Source organism: Pinus tabuliformis, chromosome Q, assembly GCF_031772625.1.
Source record: "Pinus tabuliformis cultivar Carrire ecotype Pingquan chromosome Q, CPIR1, whole genome shotgun sequence".
Lineage (NCBI taxonomy): Eukaryota > Viridiplantae > Streptophyta > Pinopsida > Pinales > Pinaceae > Pinus > Pinus tabuliformis.
Genome location: NC_142296.1, coordinates 1,293,780,293 through 1,293,799,466, shown reverse-complemented (window position 1 = coordinate 1,293,799,466; position 19,174 = coordinate 1,293,780,293). Strand labels below are relative to the sequence as shown.

Sequence of the window (19,174 nt, the reverse complement as noted above, 5' to 3'; positions counted from 1 at the left end):
AGATTTATCATTTATGTGACCAGTACCACTGACATTTATTTGAATTTTGTATGTACTATGCATGCTAATAGCTATAGATGAAGATCTATGTTTGAAATCAATAAATTTGTATCATTAATTAAAATTTGTGTAAGAAATATGATAATATCTAATTTTTAATATATATATATATATATTTTAAATATATTATATATATATATATATTTTATAATATATATATATGTCCTAATATATCAGCGTGTCCTAACGTGTCCTGTTCCGGGGGGTCAGCGTGTCCCGAATCCGACACCACGAATCCCGAATCCTACGTGTCCCGAATCCCCGTGTCAGGTGACTTAGGCTGTAGGTGACAGTGTGGTAAGCAAGGGTTGTTCTAAGTGTGTATTGTTGGGCAAATTAGGCCGAGGAACATCTTTGTGGACAGCGAAGCCATAGCTGCAGTATAAGGGGTCAAAGGAACAACATGGAGGCTGCCCTAGACAGCGTGAAGAGGCTATAGAGACAGTGTGGCCTTAACCATAGTATGAAGGACCAGAAGGACAACGTGGAGGCTGCCCTAGACAACGTGAACGAGTTGTAGGGACAGCGTGGCCTTAGCCGTAGTTAATCAAAGCCAAAAGGAATAGTGTAGGTGTGGAGGGTTATTCCCTTGGAGAACCGCAGTCTTTAGAAGGTTGGTTTGCTGATTTGTATGGAGGATAAGGGTTGTAGAGTGATGCCCTAACCAGTGCTACAGTGCAGTAGTGCAGCATGGTGAAACAACACATGGCAGCATGGGTACATAGTGCTGCTCAGCAGCAAGCATGGACAACAACAAGCTAGGCGACTAGTACAATAGTGATAAGACTACATGATGCTGCTAACTAGTGCAGCAAAGTAAATGGGACTGCTAGGCTACATGGTGCTGCCAAGATGTAAGGGACAGCAGGTGACTTAGTGTTGCAAAGATGAATGGGACAGCCAAACAATGAAGCTTGGTGGAGCCACGATACAAGGGACAACAAGACTACATGATACTGCTAACTAGTGCAGCAAAGTATGCTAAGACATATGGGATAGCTGCAAGGTATGGCAAGCAAAGTGGGACAACAGTTGTGACATGGCAGAAGGCACATGGTACAACAGCAAGCATGGACAGCATGGATAGTAGTGGCAAGTATGGTGTTGCAAGCACATGAGACATGTTGTATGACAACATGGTTCAACAATGGCACATGGGACAACAGTGCAGCATAATGTGCAACAATCATGAGGTTCAGCATTGTGATGATGGATGCAGCATGGTGTGGCACGGTGAGGTGTAGCATGATGACGAAATGTAGCACGATGATAGGTGAAGGAGTCACCTTGGAGAACCAGTTGAAGCAGCATGTCTTCAACTGATCTCATGTATCATCTTCTTAGAGATGATCTATGCTCTTATCTAGATAAGTCAAAGTGTTGACTTCTGTTGTAAATGTACTATCTCTCTCTCTCTCTCTCTCTGCTGAACTATTGAAGAACATATAAGAAGAATTGATCAAGGGTTTCCCCACATTGGGGTTTGTCCTTGGCTAGCGCCACATCTTGTGTCCTCTTGTCTTGGCTTGTCTTTTGTGATTTATGTTTATGTTCTATCTGCAATTTACTATTATGTTGATGTGATTGCTAATCTGGAAAAGATATTGAGCTAACTGTGAAAATTGAAATAAATTGCTCTAAGCATAGAACATACCTAAAATTAACAGCATGGAAATCGAGGCAAAGTGGGCATGGTTTTAAAGGAGTTTTGGGCTGAAGAGATAAGTTATATTTTGTTGTTTAGTTTTGCCTGCAAATGTATTTTTTTCCTGAACTTGAAAGATAAATAAATTTGAAGAGCTCTCTAACAGGTTTTCCCCGGAGAAGATTGAAGGGGTTTTCCCTGGGTCTAAGTTGACCAAATTTTTTTGTGTATTTTTATGTGTGTTGCTGGTCTGTTTATGTCCATATTTATTTTTCAGCATGTGTTGACAGTCCCATGTGTTTTAATCTGAAAATTTCATTTCTAGAATTCTATATGTTGAATGTATGTTTATGGGAAAGGGCATTTAACTGAATGGGAGTGATAAGGTGAAATTAAAACTGGGTTGGGATTGCAGGAAACCTTTTTAGTCATCAAATGTCAACAGTTAATAAGAGCAGTTAAAAGCAGATAGATGAGTTACAAGGCTTATAGAAATAATAGAATCATTTAACAACGCTATTTAACTTTTTCACTGCTCTATTTAAATAATAAATTATGTAAAAAAGATTCTAGTATGTCTATAAAGCCTTGTAACATATCTAGGTAAGCCTATGATTTTTGACCAAAGAGTTTCACTCTCGGGAGTTTTTTTTCTCCGCTATTTATTTGTGTTTTCTTAACTACAAATAATTAGTAGAGTTTTTCTCTCAAATATACCCCAAAGCTAGAGTGGGGATTGATGGTAAGGTCTTAAGTGAGTCCTAGTTTTTTGAGTCCATGTAAATTATCATACTAGATCATGTCTAAAGTGTCACAGAATTTGGTTGTGTCTAGAGTCATTATTTTTATTTTATGGCAAAAAATGGCCAAAAAAATAGCTAGAAATTAGTCAAAAAATTAAAGTGAGAGGCAATAAAATTCTCTCCAAGTGGAAAAATATTTAAAAAGGGCACTTTCCAAAAAAGGGATCAAATTGAAAGTTGGGAAAAGTTTCATTTCCAAGGCAAAAAATTCGTTGGGCCAAAAAGAAAATAATTTCTCGGGGGAAATCGAATTTTTTGGTCTAGGTAGTTATTTTGAATGAGGAAATTTCAAGAAAAAATATTTTGAAGATATTTTAGTGGTCCAAAACCACCCAGAGTCAACAAATGGTCCATCCAGCTCATCAATCAAGGAAGTCGAATTTTTCTATGGATCTATGCAGTAGTAATCAAGGGTTCGAATTTTCTCTGGAAGGATCAAGCCATGGATCAAGTCAACTTCGTTTTTCCACTTGAAGGCGTCTCACGCTCTCATTTTTCCTATATAAGGAAGCTCTTGCTCCTCATTTTATCATGAAATTTTTTGTAATTGAGCTCTAAGTCAAGCTTTGTTGGTCTGTAATATTTTTTTGGAATAATAAAGAAGTCTTTGGGGTCAATTCATGGTGGTGTTCCTCTTCTATTCTTTATGGTAAATTCTTTCTGAATATTGTTCTTAATGCTCTACTGGGTTTGAACTTTAATAATTGTTATTTCATTAGCCAGTTGTGGATTAACTATTTGCACAGGTATCTTGCATTAGTTATTGGGCTAGAGAAGCATTTTAAATTTAATCGATCTAGCAGGTATCTCTAGATCTTTTGGTTTATTTTGTTATCTAACTCCTATGATCTAATAATTTAATTTTAAGTGTGTAGAGATCTTCAGTGATTCAAATCTTGGGCGTTAGGGGAAGTCTTTGGTTGGACAAGCCAACTCCCAAGACATAGAGATTGAAGAGCCCACTTTGTTTGATTTCAAGGCTTATCTAATGAATATATTTGGCAGGGTTTCTTGGCTATTGCTCATCTAAAATTTTATCTCACTTATCTATCTCTATTTATTTGTGCTTGCATTGGATAGATCTGCTAATAAGAGCCATTGTTTGTTGATCAAGGAACCCTCATTCCTTGATCTAGCTTTTGTAAATTTATCTTGTATATATTTTTCCTCTAACTCTTGTATATATTTGTCCATCTTGTATATATCAATTGGGGTTTTTCTTTTGTTCTCTTGCAGATCTGAAGAGAGGGACAAGGGTTTTATTTTTTATTTTGTTTGCAAGTGGATTAGCCCAACGAATCAAAGAGAAACGAATTTTTTTTTGAGGCTATACCTTCAGGGTTTCAGTGCAACGATCATTTTTTGGAGAGTCGTCTAGCATCTTAGCCCTCTCTCTTCAAGGTCGCAAGCATATAGGCCATCTCTAGGCCTTTCAAAAGGAAGATTTCAATTTTTTTGTGGCTTGGATCTCACCGAAAAATAAATAAAAAATGTGCAGCTGCAAGAGTTTGGGAGCCTTCCTCACACCAAAATCGATTTTATTTGCAAGGGTTTCTACTTAGAATTTTTGTAAATAATTTTTGAATTGTTTCTCAAATTTTTTCTCTTGCAAATCTGACTTGGGTTCCAATTTTTGCAGATCAGATATACATATTTTTGGACTCAAGGTTTTGTTTATATTTATTTGGGCTAGCCACTGACCTCTTGGCTCATTTTTGGCCTAGTCACAAGGCCTTTAGGGCCTCATTTTGCTTCAGATATTAAGTGACTAACCCTTGGTTGTTTGCAGAGAAATCATTCACATCTTTTGAAGGGTTTATCCATCAATTTTTTGGCTAGGAGCTAGCCTTTTGGGGTTGATCTTTAGAGGTTGTTTTTGGAGACTAGTCGCAAGCCTTAGAGGCCTCTTTCTCCTAGTCGAGGGCTTGAAGAGGGTCGCAAACCCACTCTGATCTGAAACGTTTTCATATTAAGGGTTATCGAATTTTTTCAAGAGGTTAAAGGCTTGAAAAAATTGCAAATTCATCGTATAAATTTTTATTAAAAAAATTCTAGCCTTTCCTTTGCAAGGTCATGAGCTTTGAGGGTTATATTCATCAAGGTCGTCGGTTTCTAGAGGCTTGGGAGCAAGTCATTTGTTGTTAAAGTTCATCATCTATTGACTTGTGACCTCTTCATTGATATATTGAAGCTTGAGGAGGAATCGGTTGTCGTAGGGTTCTAAGCTTCCGAGTAGAGAGGTACTACTGCCGAGATTTTTCTCTATTGGGTGAGGCGGATTTGGCACCCAGATTGTATTCTGAAACTGCTTAATAAATCAAACCCTCAGATAGCTGCACCGGTTTTCCCGCATTGGGTTTTTCCGGGGACATTAGTCCAAAAACAATGGTGTCACTTGTGTGCTTGTTTCTATTTCCTTCAGTTGATGATCTATAATGTGTTGAACATGCATTTGTATTTATTTCCAGTATTTACATGGTAAATAACTTGTTAATTAACAGAACAAGTAGGTAGGAATAAATCAGTGAAGTGCATGAAGGGTTTCTAACATGTCAGACTTAGAAATTCCAACATGGTATCAGAGCGTGGTTGTAGATCACAAGAGAACTGAGGACATCAGCCGAACAGAGCAGCAACAACAGAAAACAGTTGTCCCGAGTGACAGAAGTTGTTCCTAGCAAAATAACAGTAAGGAAGGGGTGACATAGTGCCTGCATCATCAAGATTGAGCCAGGAAGAGCAGCGCAGAGGCTGAGGGAGGCAAAGGCAGGCTCACGCAGAGCCCAGGAGGGCTGATGCAGTTGGCTGAGGAGGCTGATTTGCCGGTGCCAGGATTGCACAAAGCCTAGGAGCTCTAACCTTCAGTTTGCTGGGGTTTAGGAGGTTGTGGGTAAGTTGCAGAGTGGAGCTGGTGGGGTACTGTAGTTAGAATAGTACCTAACAGGGCAAGACCAAGGTAGAGGGAGTTGTTGTCGAGGTGGATTTCTAGCCAAGGAATCCAGATCAGTGTTGCATTTGCACAGACAATTGGAGAGGGGCATCTCGACATTGGCAAAAGGGTTTCCAGGAGGGAAATCGAGGCTCAAAGGAGTTATACCGAGAACTTCCAGGAGGGAAGTAGAGGAGTAGCGAAATGGTACCACACGGAGTAAGAGACCAGGACAAATTGGACGGAGACTCAAACTTCATAGTTTGGAAGGCCAGAATCTTATCCGTGCTAGACAGGAATCTTGTCAAGCACTTCGCCTTGAGGATGATAGCTATCCCAGTTGAACTGGCTGATAACAACATGTACGAGGATGAAATGGCGAGGGCTAAGAGTATCATCCTTGATGGGGTCAAGGATCATATAGTACCACATATTGTCGAGAAGAACATGACACAGGAGATGTGGGAGGCCCTGACCAAGTTGTATCATCATACTTCTGTGCAGAGGAAGATGCTACTAGGAAATCAGCTGAGATCATACCAGATGAAGAAGGGAGAACAAATCGACCCATTCCTTGGTCGATGGAAGGAGATCCGGGATCAGTTGACTTCCATAGGGGCAACATCGAATCCAAAATTGATGGTGAGAACCCTAAACGCAGTCTCAGAAGACTGGGAGATGTTTGTCCAGAGCATACTAGGCAGGGCAACCCTTCCAGATTGGGAGGAAATGTGGGCTGCTCTTCGCCAAGAAGAGATCAAAAGGTTGAGCAAGGCGGGAAGCAGCGGCAAGGGGATCAGAATCAAGAAGGAGGAGGAGGAAGATGTTGCCCTAGCATCTGAGGGAAAGCAGGAGAAACGAAAGAAGAAGGACCTCTCCAAGGTCAAATGCTTCCATTGTGGGGAGTTGGGTCATTATGCGACCCAGTGTCCAAGGAAGAAGAGTAAGGGAGAGGCCTCCAAGACCAAGGCAGTGCCAGCAAGGGCAGAGAAGGAAGTGGAGACAGACGATGACTATGCCATGAGTGCTCATGTGCCACTTCAGAAGAAGTGGGGAGACATCAAGCTGTAGTCAGGCGGACTACAAGTGATGAGGGGCAGGATCCTCGAGGTACCCAACCTCTTGGATTAGACCTTGCTACGGGAGCCCCGAAGAGGAGTAGCAGTACTGGCAATGTCAGTAGAGACAAATGCGGATGGAGCGACAGAGGGAGCTACAGTGCAGGATTCCCAGGATAACGCGAGGCTAGCAGGCTGCAACAGTGTGAGAGGCACGGGAGTGTTGCACCAGTGCAGGATGGCATAGAGAGGTGTGCAACGGTGCGAGATGCATGGAGTTGTTGCAGCAACGCAGAGGTCAGAGAGGGAGCACTTGTCAGTGATAGAGAGAGCTTCAGTGTCAGGAGTGTTTCTAGCCTGACGGAGATGTCAGAGTTGGGAGATGAGTTATTTACTTCTCAGTAACTGAGTTGCAGTGCAACAGTTAACAGTAGTAGTGCTATGGGTAGCATGATGCAGTATGATGAGAGGGGTTGCAATGCAGATGCAGCAGTGGCAGTGGCAGGGCCATGGGCAACAGCATGGATGTAGAGGGAGTTGCAGTACGGATGCAACAGTGGCAATGGCAGGGCCATGGGTAGCAGTATAGGATGCAGTAGTGCAGAGGATGTTGGGCAGCAGGCCTAGCATCAGCATAGGGACTGATGTCGGATGATCAGAGTGATGCTCAGTAAGGAGTATTACTAGAGCACAGTCCTCGCTAAGAGGGAGTGTTGATTTGGGGTAGCATCGAATGTGCTCTAGCCATGAAAATTGGTGTAGAGGCTAAGGCACATGAGATCTCCAATACCCAGAAAGGGTTTGGGTAGATTCTAAACAGTTTGAGAGATATTAAAATAATTAATATTTTTAATGGAGTCCCTAAGTCTAAACTTAGGGAAAATAAAATATTAATGTGAATTAATATAAAATTGTGGTAGAATGGTCCAAAAGTCATGGATCAAGCCAGATCTAATCTTAATGGTTGATTAGGGACTTAATCTCGGCCGTTGATTTGTCAACGAGAAAGTATAAGAGGAGGCTTGAGGGTCACTTGGAGAACACACCAAGAGATCAAGATTTCGACTTTCTGGGGCTGGGTTTGCTGAGAAAGTTGAAAGAGTGATCAGAGTTGCAACTGAGGGGCAGTGAATACAGAAGCAGAGAGGCAGAGATAGCACTGGGAGGATCAGCGCAGTAGCTGGAGAGAGGGACGCAAAAGTAGCCAAGGGTTCACGCAGAGCCAGCTAGGAGTTGCACAGTGCCTCAGAGGGCTAGCATGGGTGACGCAGAAGGCCAGAGGGCTGACGCAGGCCAAGCCAAAGTGACGGGCTAACACTGGGCCAAAGTGACGTTGGGCTAACACAGTACCTAGAGGCTGACGCTAGCGTTTCGTGGGGGCAGATTGGAGCTGTAGAGCTGCCGAGTGTTTATCCGGGGTTTTAGCTGGAATATCTGCTTCTGAGTAGAGAGGTACCACTGCCGAGATTTTTCTCTGTTGGGCGAGTCGGATTTGGCACCTAGATTGTATTCTGAAACTGCTTAATAAATCAAACCCTCCTAATGCTGCACCGGTTTTCCCGCATTGGGTTTTTCCGGGGACATTAGTCCAAAAACAACAGTGTCACTTGTGTGCTTGTTTATATTTCCTTCAGTTGATGATCTGTAATGTGTTGAGCATGCATTTGTATTTATTTCCAGTATTTACATGGTAAATAACTTGTTAATTAACAGAACATGTAGGTAGGAATAAATCAGTAAAGTGCATGAAGGGTTTCCAACGTGTCAAACTTAGAAATTCCAACACCCCCCATAGCTTGTCCAGGCAAGATCTTAAATGGAGTGAGTAGGGAATATGTGACAACCCTTGCTCTAAGCCTTGCGCCTTAGGTGTACACTTTGGGCGGCAAGATTGCCTATATTCCATCTTTTTTGCAGTTTTGATAAATGGCTTTGCTTCGCCATTTTTCCATTCTCAAAGAGGGTTGAGACAAAGGTGCCCTTTGTATCCACTCCCTTTTTTGCTCGTGGTTGAAGGTCTTAGTTGTATGTTGGAGGAGGCAAAAAGGAGAGGTGAGTTTCAAGGTGTGGTTTTTTCTCATGCTTTAGCAATTACACATTTGCTATTTGTTGATGATATTCTTATCTTTTGTAATGGTTCAATAAGGGATGTCCATAAACTATGTGAGATATTGGATCTATTTGGGAAAGCTATAGGTATGGTTATCAATGCTAGAAAGTCCACCATATCTTTTCATAATATGGAAGCTCCTGAGCTCCTTCATATCAGAACAATTCTTCCTTTTGAGCTAAACGACTTGGAGGATGGTTTAAAGTATTTGGGCTTCCATTTGAAGCCAAACTGCTACAAAAAAGAAGACTGGTTTTGGTTAATAGCCAAACTTGAGAAAAGACTCACTTGTTGGAGTTTTAGGTGGTTATCTAGAGCAGGCATATTAGTATTGGTAAAATCAATTCTTGAAGTTATTCTTGTCTATTGGATGTCACTAGCTTGGATCCCGAAGGATGTTTTGGAAAAAGCAAGAAGGATTTGCTTCAAGTTCTTGTGGGAAGGCACTCATGACAACTTTGTCCTTCCTTGGGTCAAGTGGAATCATCTTGCAGTTCCAAAGCTATTGGGTGGTTGGGGGCTCAAAAATATATTTTTATTTTCAAAAGCTCTTGCAGCGAAATGTGGTTGGAGGTTATTATCCACCCATAGCATTTGGACTATGGTTGTGTACCAAAAATATATAGCTCCTTATTCTATAGAGGATTGGGTTTGACTTTAGGAAAAACTATGCCAAAGCATTTATGTTGTATGGAGGGTTGTATTAAATTCTTTTGAGATGATAACATCAAGATTGGCATGGAAGATTGGGAATGGAAGTAAGGTAAGATTAGCGTTAGATCCTTGGCCTGGTAGCAGGGACATACATAGACTGTCACAAGCTTCCATTAATCTTCTCAAAGATCATGGTATTTCCGTAATTTCTCATATAAATAATCGTATACAAACCACCCTTTGGCGACAAGGTTGGTTTACAGTTGAAGATTTAATTCTACAGGAGGAATACCAAGAGGAATGGAGTAGCTATTTGGATGCTTTGACTATAGCTCATATTAGAATGTTTGACGAAGAGGATGAGCTGGTTTGGGCTCACTCTCCTCATGGTATTTATACTCCCAAGTTAGGTTACAAACACCTAAATGTGGTAGCTTAAAATGTCGGGGTCGTTTGGTGGTGTAAAGTGCTTTGTAAGTCGAGATGTCCATCAAAGTCTCGTCTTGTTGTGTGGTGTATAATAGAGAAAGTTTGTTCAGCTGGTTGTGCTCTTTTAGGTCTAGATTGTGTGTGGAAGAGTTTTCATTTTGAGGAGATATGGAAATCTTGGGTACAGAATAGGGCTACAAAATCTTTTAAAGCTTTGCCACTCATTTTAAGTTGGGGCATCTGGTTGGCCAGAAACAGAGAGATTTTCCAAAACCAATCATCTTATATAGAAAAGATAACAGCTAAAGGTCTCGCAATTCTCTCACATTATCCTCAGTCAAGAGTTCCTGCCAGTGGGAGGATAATATTTCAAGAAGTACTTGATGTTAGTATTCCTTGGGGTTATTTTGATGGGGCATCTCAGGGTGATGAGATGCATTGTGGGGGCAGGGGGGTTTGTTCTGCACTTGTCCGAGCAACATTCTTTCCATGTTAAGATGGGTCTAGGTAGATGTTCAAAAAACTAGGCATAACTCTTAGCTTGTAGACATCTTATAGCATTTGCTCAAGAGAAGGGTTGTGATTAGCTTCAAATTTTCGATGACTCTTTGATGGTGGTAAATTGACTTAATGATGCTCAACAGTGTCGAAACATATACCTTGCTCATATTTTGGAGGATCTGTTAAGACTGAAGCTCTCATTCATTTCCTTTACATGCATGTATATTTACAAGAAACAAAATGGAACAGCACACTGACTTTCTAAGGAAGACCTACACTTGACTCAGGGGTTGTGGCAGGTAGTTGAAGACTTGGGAGTCGATCACTACCAATTCTACCACAGGCCATTTATGGACGAGATACAAAATGAAGATCATGTTTAATTTTTGAAACTTTCACTTATCAGTTTTTGTGATGCTTCATAGCATATTATGTTAGTAAATATGTTTGTTTACAGGTTGTTGGCTTTGGCAGCACTATACTAGTATTATTTTGTGATGTCCAGAAAAATGTACGAAATATTAATATGATGACAGGACAATGTAGATTTAATGCAATATAGCCACTACAAGAACTGGGTAGTTTACTAATGAATACACATGGTGGTGTGTATATACAAAATGTAATTTTTTTCAATTATATGAATGAAATTGCGGTTTTTTTTATGGGCAAAAAAAATAAAATTGACAACTACAAAAAATTCGATTTCCGAGGGAAGCATTATTCTATAGACTCTACAACATTGGTATATCAGAGACCCTCTTAACTGCTATCATGAGACTCTATGAGTCAGTGTTGGTGCACCCCAAGATGGCCCATGGTTTGATTTCATTCAGAGTACCACTGGGGAGAAGAAGGGGTGTCCCCTCTCTTTGCCTCTCTTTGGCATTTATATTGATGAACTCGAGCTTTTCCTCCATCAACGTAATCAAGAGTGTGATGATTGCCTTGCTCCTCTTTGTTGATGACTTGGTCTTGTTGGCCTCTACTCCTGAGGGATTACAAAGATAGATTGATTCGTTGGCCAATTTTTGTGACCTTTGACAGCTAAAGGTCAACCTAGTAAAACCAAGGTTCTGATCTTAAATGCCTTGAAGAACTCTATTTCAGGCCTACACGTCTACTACCACAAGACAGAGATTGAGATCACCCCATCTTACATCTACTTGGGGGTACTGTTCACAAGGCCTAGATTTGGTATTCAACAGGCACTCCAACCTCAATTCAATGAAGGTTACGGCTTATCCCTCATCGAGCGACAATGCTTCGAGGCATAGTTCCAGGACATCTCGTCCAAGCTCCACCTCATGGAAGCCATTATCAGACCCACAATCTTCTATGGCTCTTAGATCTATGGACCTTGTTTACTACAGACAAATTGGCCATGATGGAGAGAGTCCAAACCTTGCTTCTCCATTATATCATCCAACTGCAAATGCATAATTCTACAACCCATTATTGATGTGGAGTTTGGGTTCCCATTTCACCATGAGTTCCTTTTCTGCTTGGTCTCTTTCCTCCATAGATTCAGGGCTTACATAGATTTTTCTACCAGGAGAGAGAGATACCCCTATCTTGCACTTTGTTCTTCACAGGCCATCGCTTTGGATACCCACTCAGGTAGTTCTCATTAATGGTTCGCAAAGACATTTCAACTCCTTTAGTCGATGACCATCTCCCCAAAGCACCTTCCTCCATTTAGTTTCTCCCTTGACAAACCAGCACATCTCTTACCGACTCAACATATACTGCATCAGGCCATCATAGAAGATATCTACAGATTATACATTCAGGTCACTTCAACATCCCCCCTCAGTGAGCCTTGGCTCAAAGATGTCATCATGCCATCATAGAAGATATCTACAGATTATACATTCAGGTCACTTGGACATCCGCCTTAGTGAGCCTTGGCTTAAAGATGTACTTCTACATAGAGCATTTTTTGGAGCTACAAGATGGACTTATCGCCTTCCCCCCTTATACTCGCAGGAACTAGATGCACTCACTCAGAATCCCACTAGGGCAGCTTCGAGTTGGGTCCCATCAACTTCGAGTGGAGATGGATCACCATATACCACGATCTGATAAGGTCTGCCAGTTGTGCCACCTACAGGAGCCAAAGACCGAGATGCACCTCATTTTTCGGTGCCCCATATACTATGAGATTAGAGGACAATATCATTGCCTTTGTAGACAATCCAGAGGGTCCCTCTCTACCTTCTTTCGGTATCCTAACCAATAATGCCTAGCCCTCTTCATCAAGGAAATATTTAGACACAGATCTCAAATCCTACATACCCCACCTCACTAGGGGACGATTCAGATGATCACATCATATTTTTAGGTTGATCTGGCTAATTGGAGCAACAAGTGACTCATTGAGTTCCAAGGTATTTCAAATAGTAGAGCAGTGAGACCTCAGCCCTCTCCTCATCCCCCCCTTTTGTGAAGCCAACTAGTACTCTCAAGACCATTGCGAAGGTGCCAAACAACACATCAATTCACTCGCACCCAAAGCATCAGAGGGTTTACTACCAGACGATTCCCGAACAAGGACCCCCCCCTACCCGACGAGTTACTCCCCAGCCGCGGCGAAGCAACGAAAGACTTATCCAGAGCTTCTTTCCTTTGGCCTTAGATGTTAGGAGTATCCCTCACTCCTACATCTCCCCCCAAGATCATGCAACCACACTCATTGGATCCAGAGGACTCCAATAACGAGCCAGTGCCATTGTCAGGCTCACAATCGACTATCAGACTCAGGCACTCTTGACATCATCGACCTCCAACCCTAGACTTATTCACTTAGCCTTCTACATTATCTAGTTATATACATGTTTATGAGATTGTCTTGTATCCTTCTTTACTTCATTTTATCGTAGATTTAGCTTTGGAATTTTTTAGAAGTTGCGTTTGCACTCCCACATTGTACTCATATTGGTTGTATTCTTCAATCTCATTGGCCTATTTATGGTCATTCGTTGGACATTAATAAAATCATCTTATCTTACCCTCACTCATATCTTCCTTTCCTTTCTCATAGCTATTAGTATCCTCGTCTTACTTTTGAGTTATGTTATCAATGATTATTGTCTACAGAGTTCCTATCCAGTTCAAATGCATGTTTGTCTGTGTGTGAGCATGTATGTAGATCTGGCACATAAGACAATGAAAAAAGAACAGAAACTAGTGTCGATTAGTTGTTGGGTGATCCTAGAGTTGCAGATTTCTAATAAGAAAAGGTTTCATTTTCTTCCAATTTTGACTTTGTTTCTCTTTGCTTGCACTACTAATAGAAACTACATCAAAGTTACATCTAGCTAGGCTTATTAGCTTCGGAAAAGTGGATGACTGTTGGAACTTGGGAGCCTCTTCACCATGAATATTCATGGTCAAATTCTAGAAATGTTTCATCAACTTGAGAGAGTACCCTGGTTACCAACAATAACAGAGAGACAGCCTATATGCTTTGCACCATGAAAAGATCAATGAAATCATGTGCCCAACATCATTGCTCCAAGTTGTGCAAGTTATGTAAGTAGCCATTATTTTAGAATGGTTGATTTTTCAGCCCTAACAGCTATTGTGACAACCACAATGAGCTAATCAATATAGCATCTTATTATGTATTCCAGTGTGTAAGATTTTAGCAACTAGGACAGCAAGGTAAAGATACCAACACTTAAATGGATATGTCAAATACTCAAAAAAAATTTAGTTTACATATAAATAGAAAGGTATAAAATCATGTTTAACAACGAAAGGGAAAAATAAATATGGGAGCTCAAGTAGTCAAAGCAGTGATACTTTTGTAAAGGTAACTTAATTTGCAAGGCTAAAAAAGGATGTCTACCTGTAACAGCACAGCACCAACTCCATCCCGAAAAAGAATGCACAAGCCCCAGTCTGTCCAATCAACATATCTAGAAAGGGCATCTGCGCCAATAACCAAAACATTTTCAAATCTGCCACCTATCATTGTTCCAATGATACTAACCATAAGAAATTGAATTACACAAACAAATTTGGATTTATCAAGGACCAGAATAGACACAACAACTCACCTTTTATGAAACATGTAGTTGTTACAAGACCCAACAAAAAGCCACTACAAGCAACTGTAATGTCGAAAGTCGGGGCTTTTATACAACCCACCTCCCTCTGCACTTGATATCAAAATTGCATTTTTTTCTAATACAAAATCACGAGTATGAATAATTAATGCACAAATTTACAAAGATATATCTAAAATCTACACGTAGTGAATTGTATTTGTTAAAATTAGGATTTACATGATCTGAAAACTTAAACAAAAAGAAACGAAATTTGGAAGGAGTCGGGAGAGATGGCTAGGGCTCTTGTTTGCAGTTCATCCATCGTCGCAGGGGTTCAACATTCCCTCGATGAGATTGGTATCCAAAATGTTTGTGCATGGCGTCCAAGTCAAGCACATGGTTTGGATCTAAATAGTAATTCAGTGTCTTATCCCATGGATTTCTCGTTCTTTCGCACCGCAACAGCTATGATTTTAAATTTGAAAGGTGATACACCTGAAACTTGTTTGATAGGACCCTTCCCAGTCATTGATCCACCATTCAAAAGGTCGGATCCGGACATCCTTCCTATCATGCAAGGCTTATGGCGTCGATTCAGTCCTTGTCACGTTGATTCATGTCGCTATGGTAATTATGCGGTTATCTCTTGCAGATCTGGTCGGATGGGGTTTCTTCTTAGTATATGCAAAGTTGTACGGGGTCGGGATTTTGTAGGTCGCATATGATCTGATCCCAAGGGGTCGTAAACTGTTATTTGAGCCACACTAGTCTACCGAGAAGTTGTTCCAATGCTTTGCAATGGAGGTCTTTTCAGAAGATTGGAACCCCTCTGGGGTCTCGTTCTCTCTATGCCCCTCAATTCGTGATCTGGACTTCTCAAAAAAAAAAATGAGTGCAGAGAAATATTTGTGAAAACCCCAGGTGTAAAATCCGTCCTTTTTTGGGTTCAATCCTCGATCTCGTAAAAGAGTTGAAGATGAATATTCAAAATACTCTGGGCATTTTGATGATCTTTCAAAACCTGATCTGCAGTGGCAAATCAATGCAAGATTATCTGATGAAAGATTACTGCATTATTTGTTCCTCCTCCATTATCTTAAATTTGAGGCTACGGGGGGCTCCCCAGGAACCAGCGACCCTATGGCTTCAGCTTCATATCGGGATGTAGTGAAAAGCAAGGGAGAGTCTCAAGCGAAAACCTTTGGTTCATTCCAGGCTGCAGGGAAGAAGTTCGCTTCAGCTGGGCAAAGCCAAAATATTTTGGGCCCTTACATCGTTGATCAGATGGAACATGATCTAGCAATGGCAGTAAATATACCAGAGGTAAAGGATCTGTTTGATGTTCTCCAATCACGAGCCATTGTGTGCAGGTTTAATGGTTTCTGGCCCAAATCAGAGGATCTTCATCAGTGGGTCTTCTCTAATTGGACTCCCAACCATAGTTTTAAAAATCGGTCAAGCCGGTCGGTTCATTGGGCGACTGGGTTAAACTAAACAAAAAACTCGGTTGAGGGGTCTATTTCGCCCAAATTCACAAAAACCGGCCCTAACCGACTGGTTTAGATGGAACAGGTGGATTTATGGTCAAATCGGTCGGTTCTCTCCTAAACCAGTCAGTTCATTGGCAGGCCACCTATGGACTCCAAAGAATGCAGTTTTGGAGTTGTTTTGAGGGAAATTGAGGGTTGTTTTCCTCCAAAAACAACCCCTCCAAAAAAATCATGCCTACCCTATCATTTGCCTGACACGTCTCAACCCTAGCAATGTTGGCAATTAATGGTAATGTTAAATTCTTAAAGTAAAAGGATGAAAAGGAAAAATAAAGGAATCCCTTTACTTAAATTTTTAGCATTACCATGAAATGACTCAGTATGTTTAAGAGTGGTTTCAACCTCATTGGATTTCATATGGAGAAACTAGAATTTTATATTTCACTCAAAATTCAGCAAACTTAATGGTTTTCAAGATTTCATGGTTTGGGGGTTTGCAATGTTTCCATTTGATTCTATCATGTGTGAGGGTATGAGATTGACATTTGATCAAGAGCATGAAGCCCTTTAAAAACCTTGATGTTGGTGGCATTGATTGTTGAACTTTGTTGATGTTGGTGGTATTGATTGTTGAACTCCTCTACCATGGCCTTAACAAGAATGTACCCTTCACTCAAAGGAAAACAACTAGTTAGTCATGTTTAACTTTTTCAATTTCTATCATGTTATAAGGTTGAGCAATCTAAGTCTGAAGACTTTGAGCTAGATGATGTTTATGTATCTCTTGTTGATGATCCCATTTCTATTAGCGTTGAATCAATGATGAGTTTCATGAGTGACCATGTTGATCAATGTTGTAGTTTTGATGTCTATTTTTTCCAATGTTGCATTAATCGTTATCAGGATGATATCGGCGTGAGGAAAAAATCGTAATTATCAGGAAAAAATCATTTGGTACAAAAATATTCATTTTTTTTAATATCTAAACCATCTACAATATAAAATAAATACATTGACGCATAAATATGATAAAAGAACTAATATATAAGATGTTTAATATCATTTCTAGTGCTAAAATCACACATAACATTGAATCATGTCCTGAATAGTAAGTTCTGACTCCCAAGTCCCAACTCAGCCTCAAAATATCAACAAAAAATATAATAATGTATCTCATCATGTCATAATGTCATATACAATAAAATGAAGAAAATAACTAAAATCTAATCCTATTGATTTCCTCTGCCCCTCTTGCGAGAAAATGCCACAGCTTTCCCTTTCCCTCTAGATGTAGACGCTGGTGCTGGTGGAGTTGGCAGTGGAGTCTGCTGTGCTCTAGAAGCTGAAGAACTAGAAGTAAGAGCTATAGGAGGTAGATCACATCCTCTACTGGTGGCAGGGGTAGCCCGAGCAGGTGGTGTCACCTAGAAACATTACAATCTCCCAATCCTGAAATCCTGAAAAACTGATAAGTCTGTTGGATTTTGAATGAAATCTAAAATTCTACTTTCTCCATATGAAATCCAATGAGGCCGGAACCACTCTCAAACATCCTGAGTCATTTCATTCTCCTTAATCTTCATTTTCATCCTTTTATTTTAAGAATTTAACATTACCATGAATAGCATATCAATACTAGGGCCTAGACTTAATCATTAAGTTGCCCCACTGAAAAATTATTTGTTTCTTTCAAAAAAAATTGCATTTCGAACATTTAGCATCCCTTATAAAACCGCGCTGCCCCGACCCTCGGCGATAAATTGGGAAAAAATCGCGATTTTTTCGAAATTATCGGGTATAAAAAAAATCCGAGATTATTACTCGCGATAATATCGGCTTCGGGAAAAAATTGCGATAAAACGATAATATCGCGATTTTCACAACACTGTTTTTTTCTACTACTACTACTAAAGTTGTAGAGGAGTTTTAGGAGTCCTCAAACTCTGAGCCATATTATTTATGTAGCTCATGTTGATGATCCCTTCTCTAGTAGTGGTGATGAGTTTGATCATGATGAGGAGTGATCATGTTGTTGATCACTAATATGTAGACTTGTAGTAGGTCGGTGGCCCCATAGCTTAGAGCATTGTTTTTAGACTCTAGAGGCCATTTAGAGCGTCCTTGCTTATGTATTTTGTCAATGATATGTATTGCACTCAGTGCCATTTTGATATATTCACCTTTACATGGTATATAGATGAGCAAACTTTGCATATTTTGTCTCTATTGACTTTGAATCATGGTTTTAAATCTTAAAAATAATTTTTTTCATTGAAAAATAATTATTTAATGTATTTTTTTAAAAACCGGTTCATTGAGATTTGACCAGTCCCGGTTTGACCGTTTCCGGTTTGAAACTCAGTTTATTAGGGGACTGGTCTGGTCACTAGTTCTGGTTTCTTAAACTATGCTCCCAACTGCGACATTTATTTGTGTTCAAAAGGATTCTTTATTGTACAATTTGACACACAGAAAGATTTGGATTATGCTCTAAATGAGGGACCATGGTTTTGGGGGAGTGTAGGTCTTTTTATCACTCCATGGTTCCCAGGTTTTGATGCCAATACACTAGTGGTCTCAAAAATGCCAATGTGGGTAAGATTGCATAACCTTCCTCTTCCTTTTTGGCACCACCAGGTATTAGAGGGAATTGGAAACACTTTGGGAAAATACATAAAGACAGATTTAGAAAGAGCTGACAAAGGAATTTTTACTTTTGCCAGAATATGTGTAGAGGTCAATCTTAGTAAAGGACTACCAGATCGTATCCCCTTAATTCATAATAGCTTTCATTGGACACGGTCTTAGACTTTGAGAATACGACATTTAGGTGTCGCATATGCCTTCAGATTGGACACTTACAAAACACATGTCCGCCGGCAAAGAAGTTTCCAAATAGGAAAAAGAAGCAATCCAAAAAGCCAAAGGGGTAGCAGATTCCAGATCCATAGATTTCAGAAGAAGAGGATGAGGAAACTATGGTGAATCAAATGAATGTGGAGGTCCAGGAGCACCAAGGCACATCAGAAAATAAAGGGGAAGAGCAGGCTAAAACAATGGCCAAAGACATAGAATTTCTCAAAAAGCAGAGAGTATTGTGCAGCAGTCGATGGGAGCGCTCCCCCAATAGGAAGCAGGTGGAGTGAAACGATCCCATGCCAAAGAGGGTTTGGATTCAGAAAAAGAAGCCTCTTTGAAGGTAGATGTAAATCAGTTAGCAATTGTAAATGCCGCTCCTTCAGAGGGAGTCTGGCGAAAAGTTGAAAAGAAGAGAGGTAGAAAGGGGTAGGCTAAGTGGTTTTTCTACACTTAGACCTGATTTTTTTAGTTTTTTTTTTTTCTTTGTGGATCTCAGCCTATGGCTGGCATGACTGGATGCTTTTTAAGCATCTGCAAAACGTAATTTTGTTCATTTGAATAAAATTGTGATTTTTCCTTGG

General features: G+C 40.3%; 1 protein-coding gene across 1 annotated transcript in view; it reads right to left on the bottom strand.

Annotated features, from left to right (window-relative positions):
- LOC149224561 (beta-ketoacyl-[acyl-carrier-protein] synthase III B, chloroplastic-like) overlaps positions 1-19,174 on the bottom strand; it is a 101,157-nt gene that overhangs the window by 61,831 nt on the left and 20,152 nt on the right. Inside the window, exons 4-5 of the mRNA XM_089383575.1 lie at positions 14,254-14,355; positions 14,043-14,125 (exon numbers count right to left, since the gene is read on the bottom strand). Of these exons, the coding sequence (XP_089239701.1) occupies positions 14,043-14,125; positions 14,254-14,355 (185 nt within the window). The remainder of the gene's footprint in view (positions 1-14,042; positions 14,126-14,253; positions 14,356-19,174) is intronic.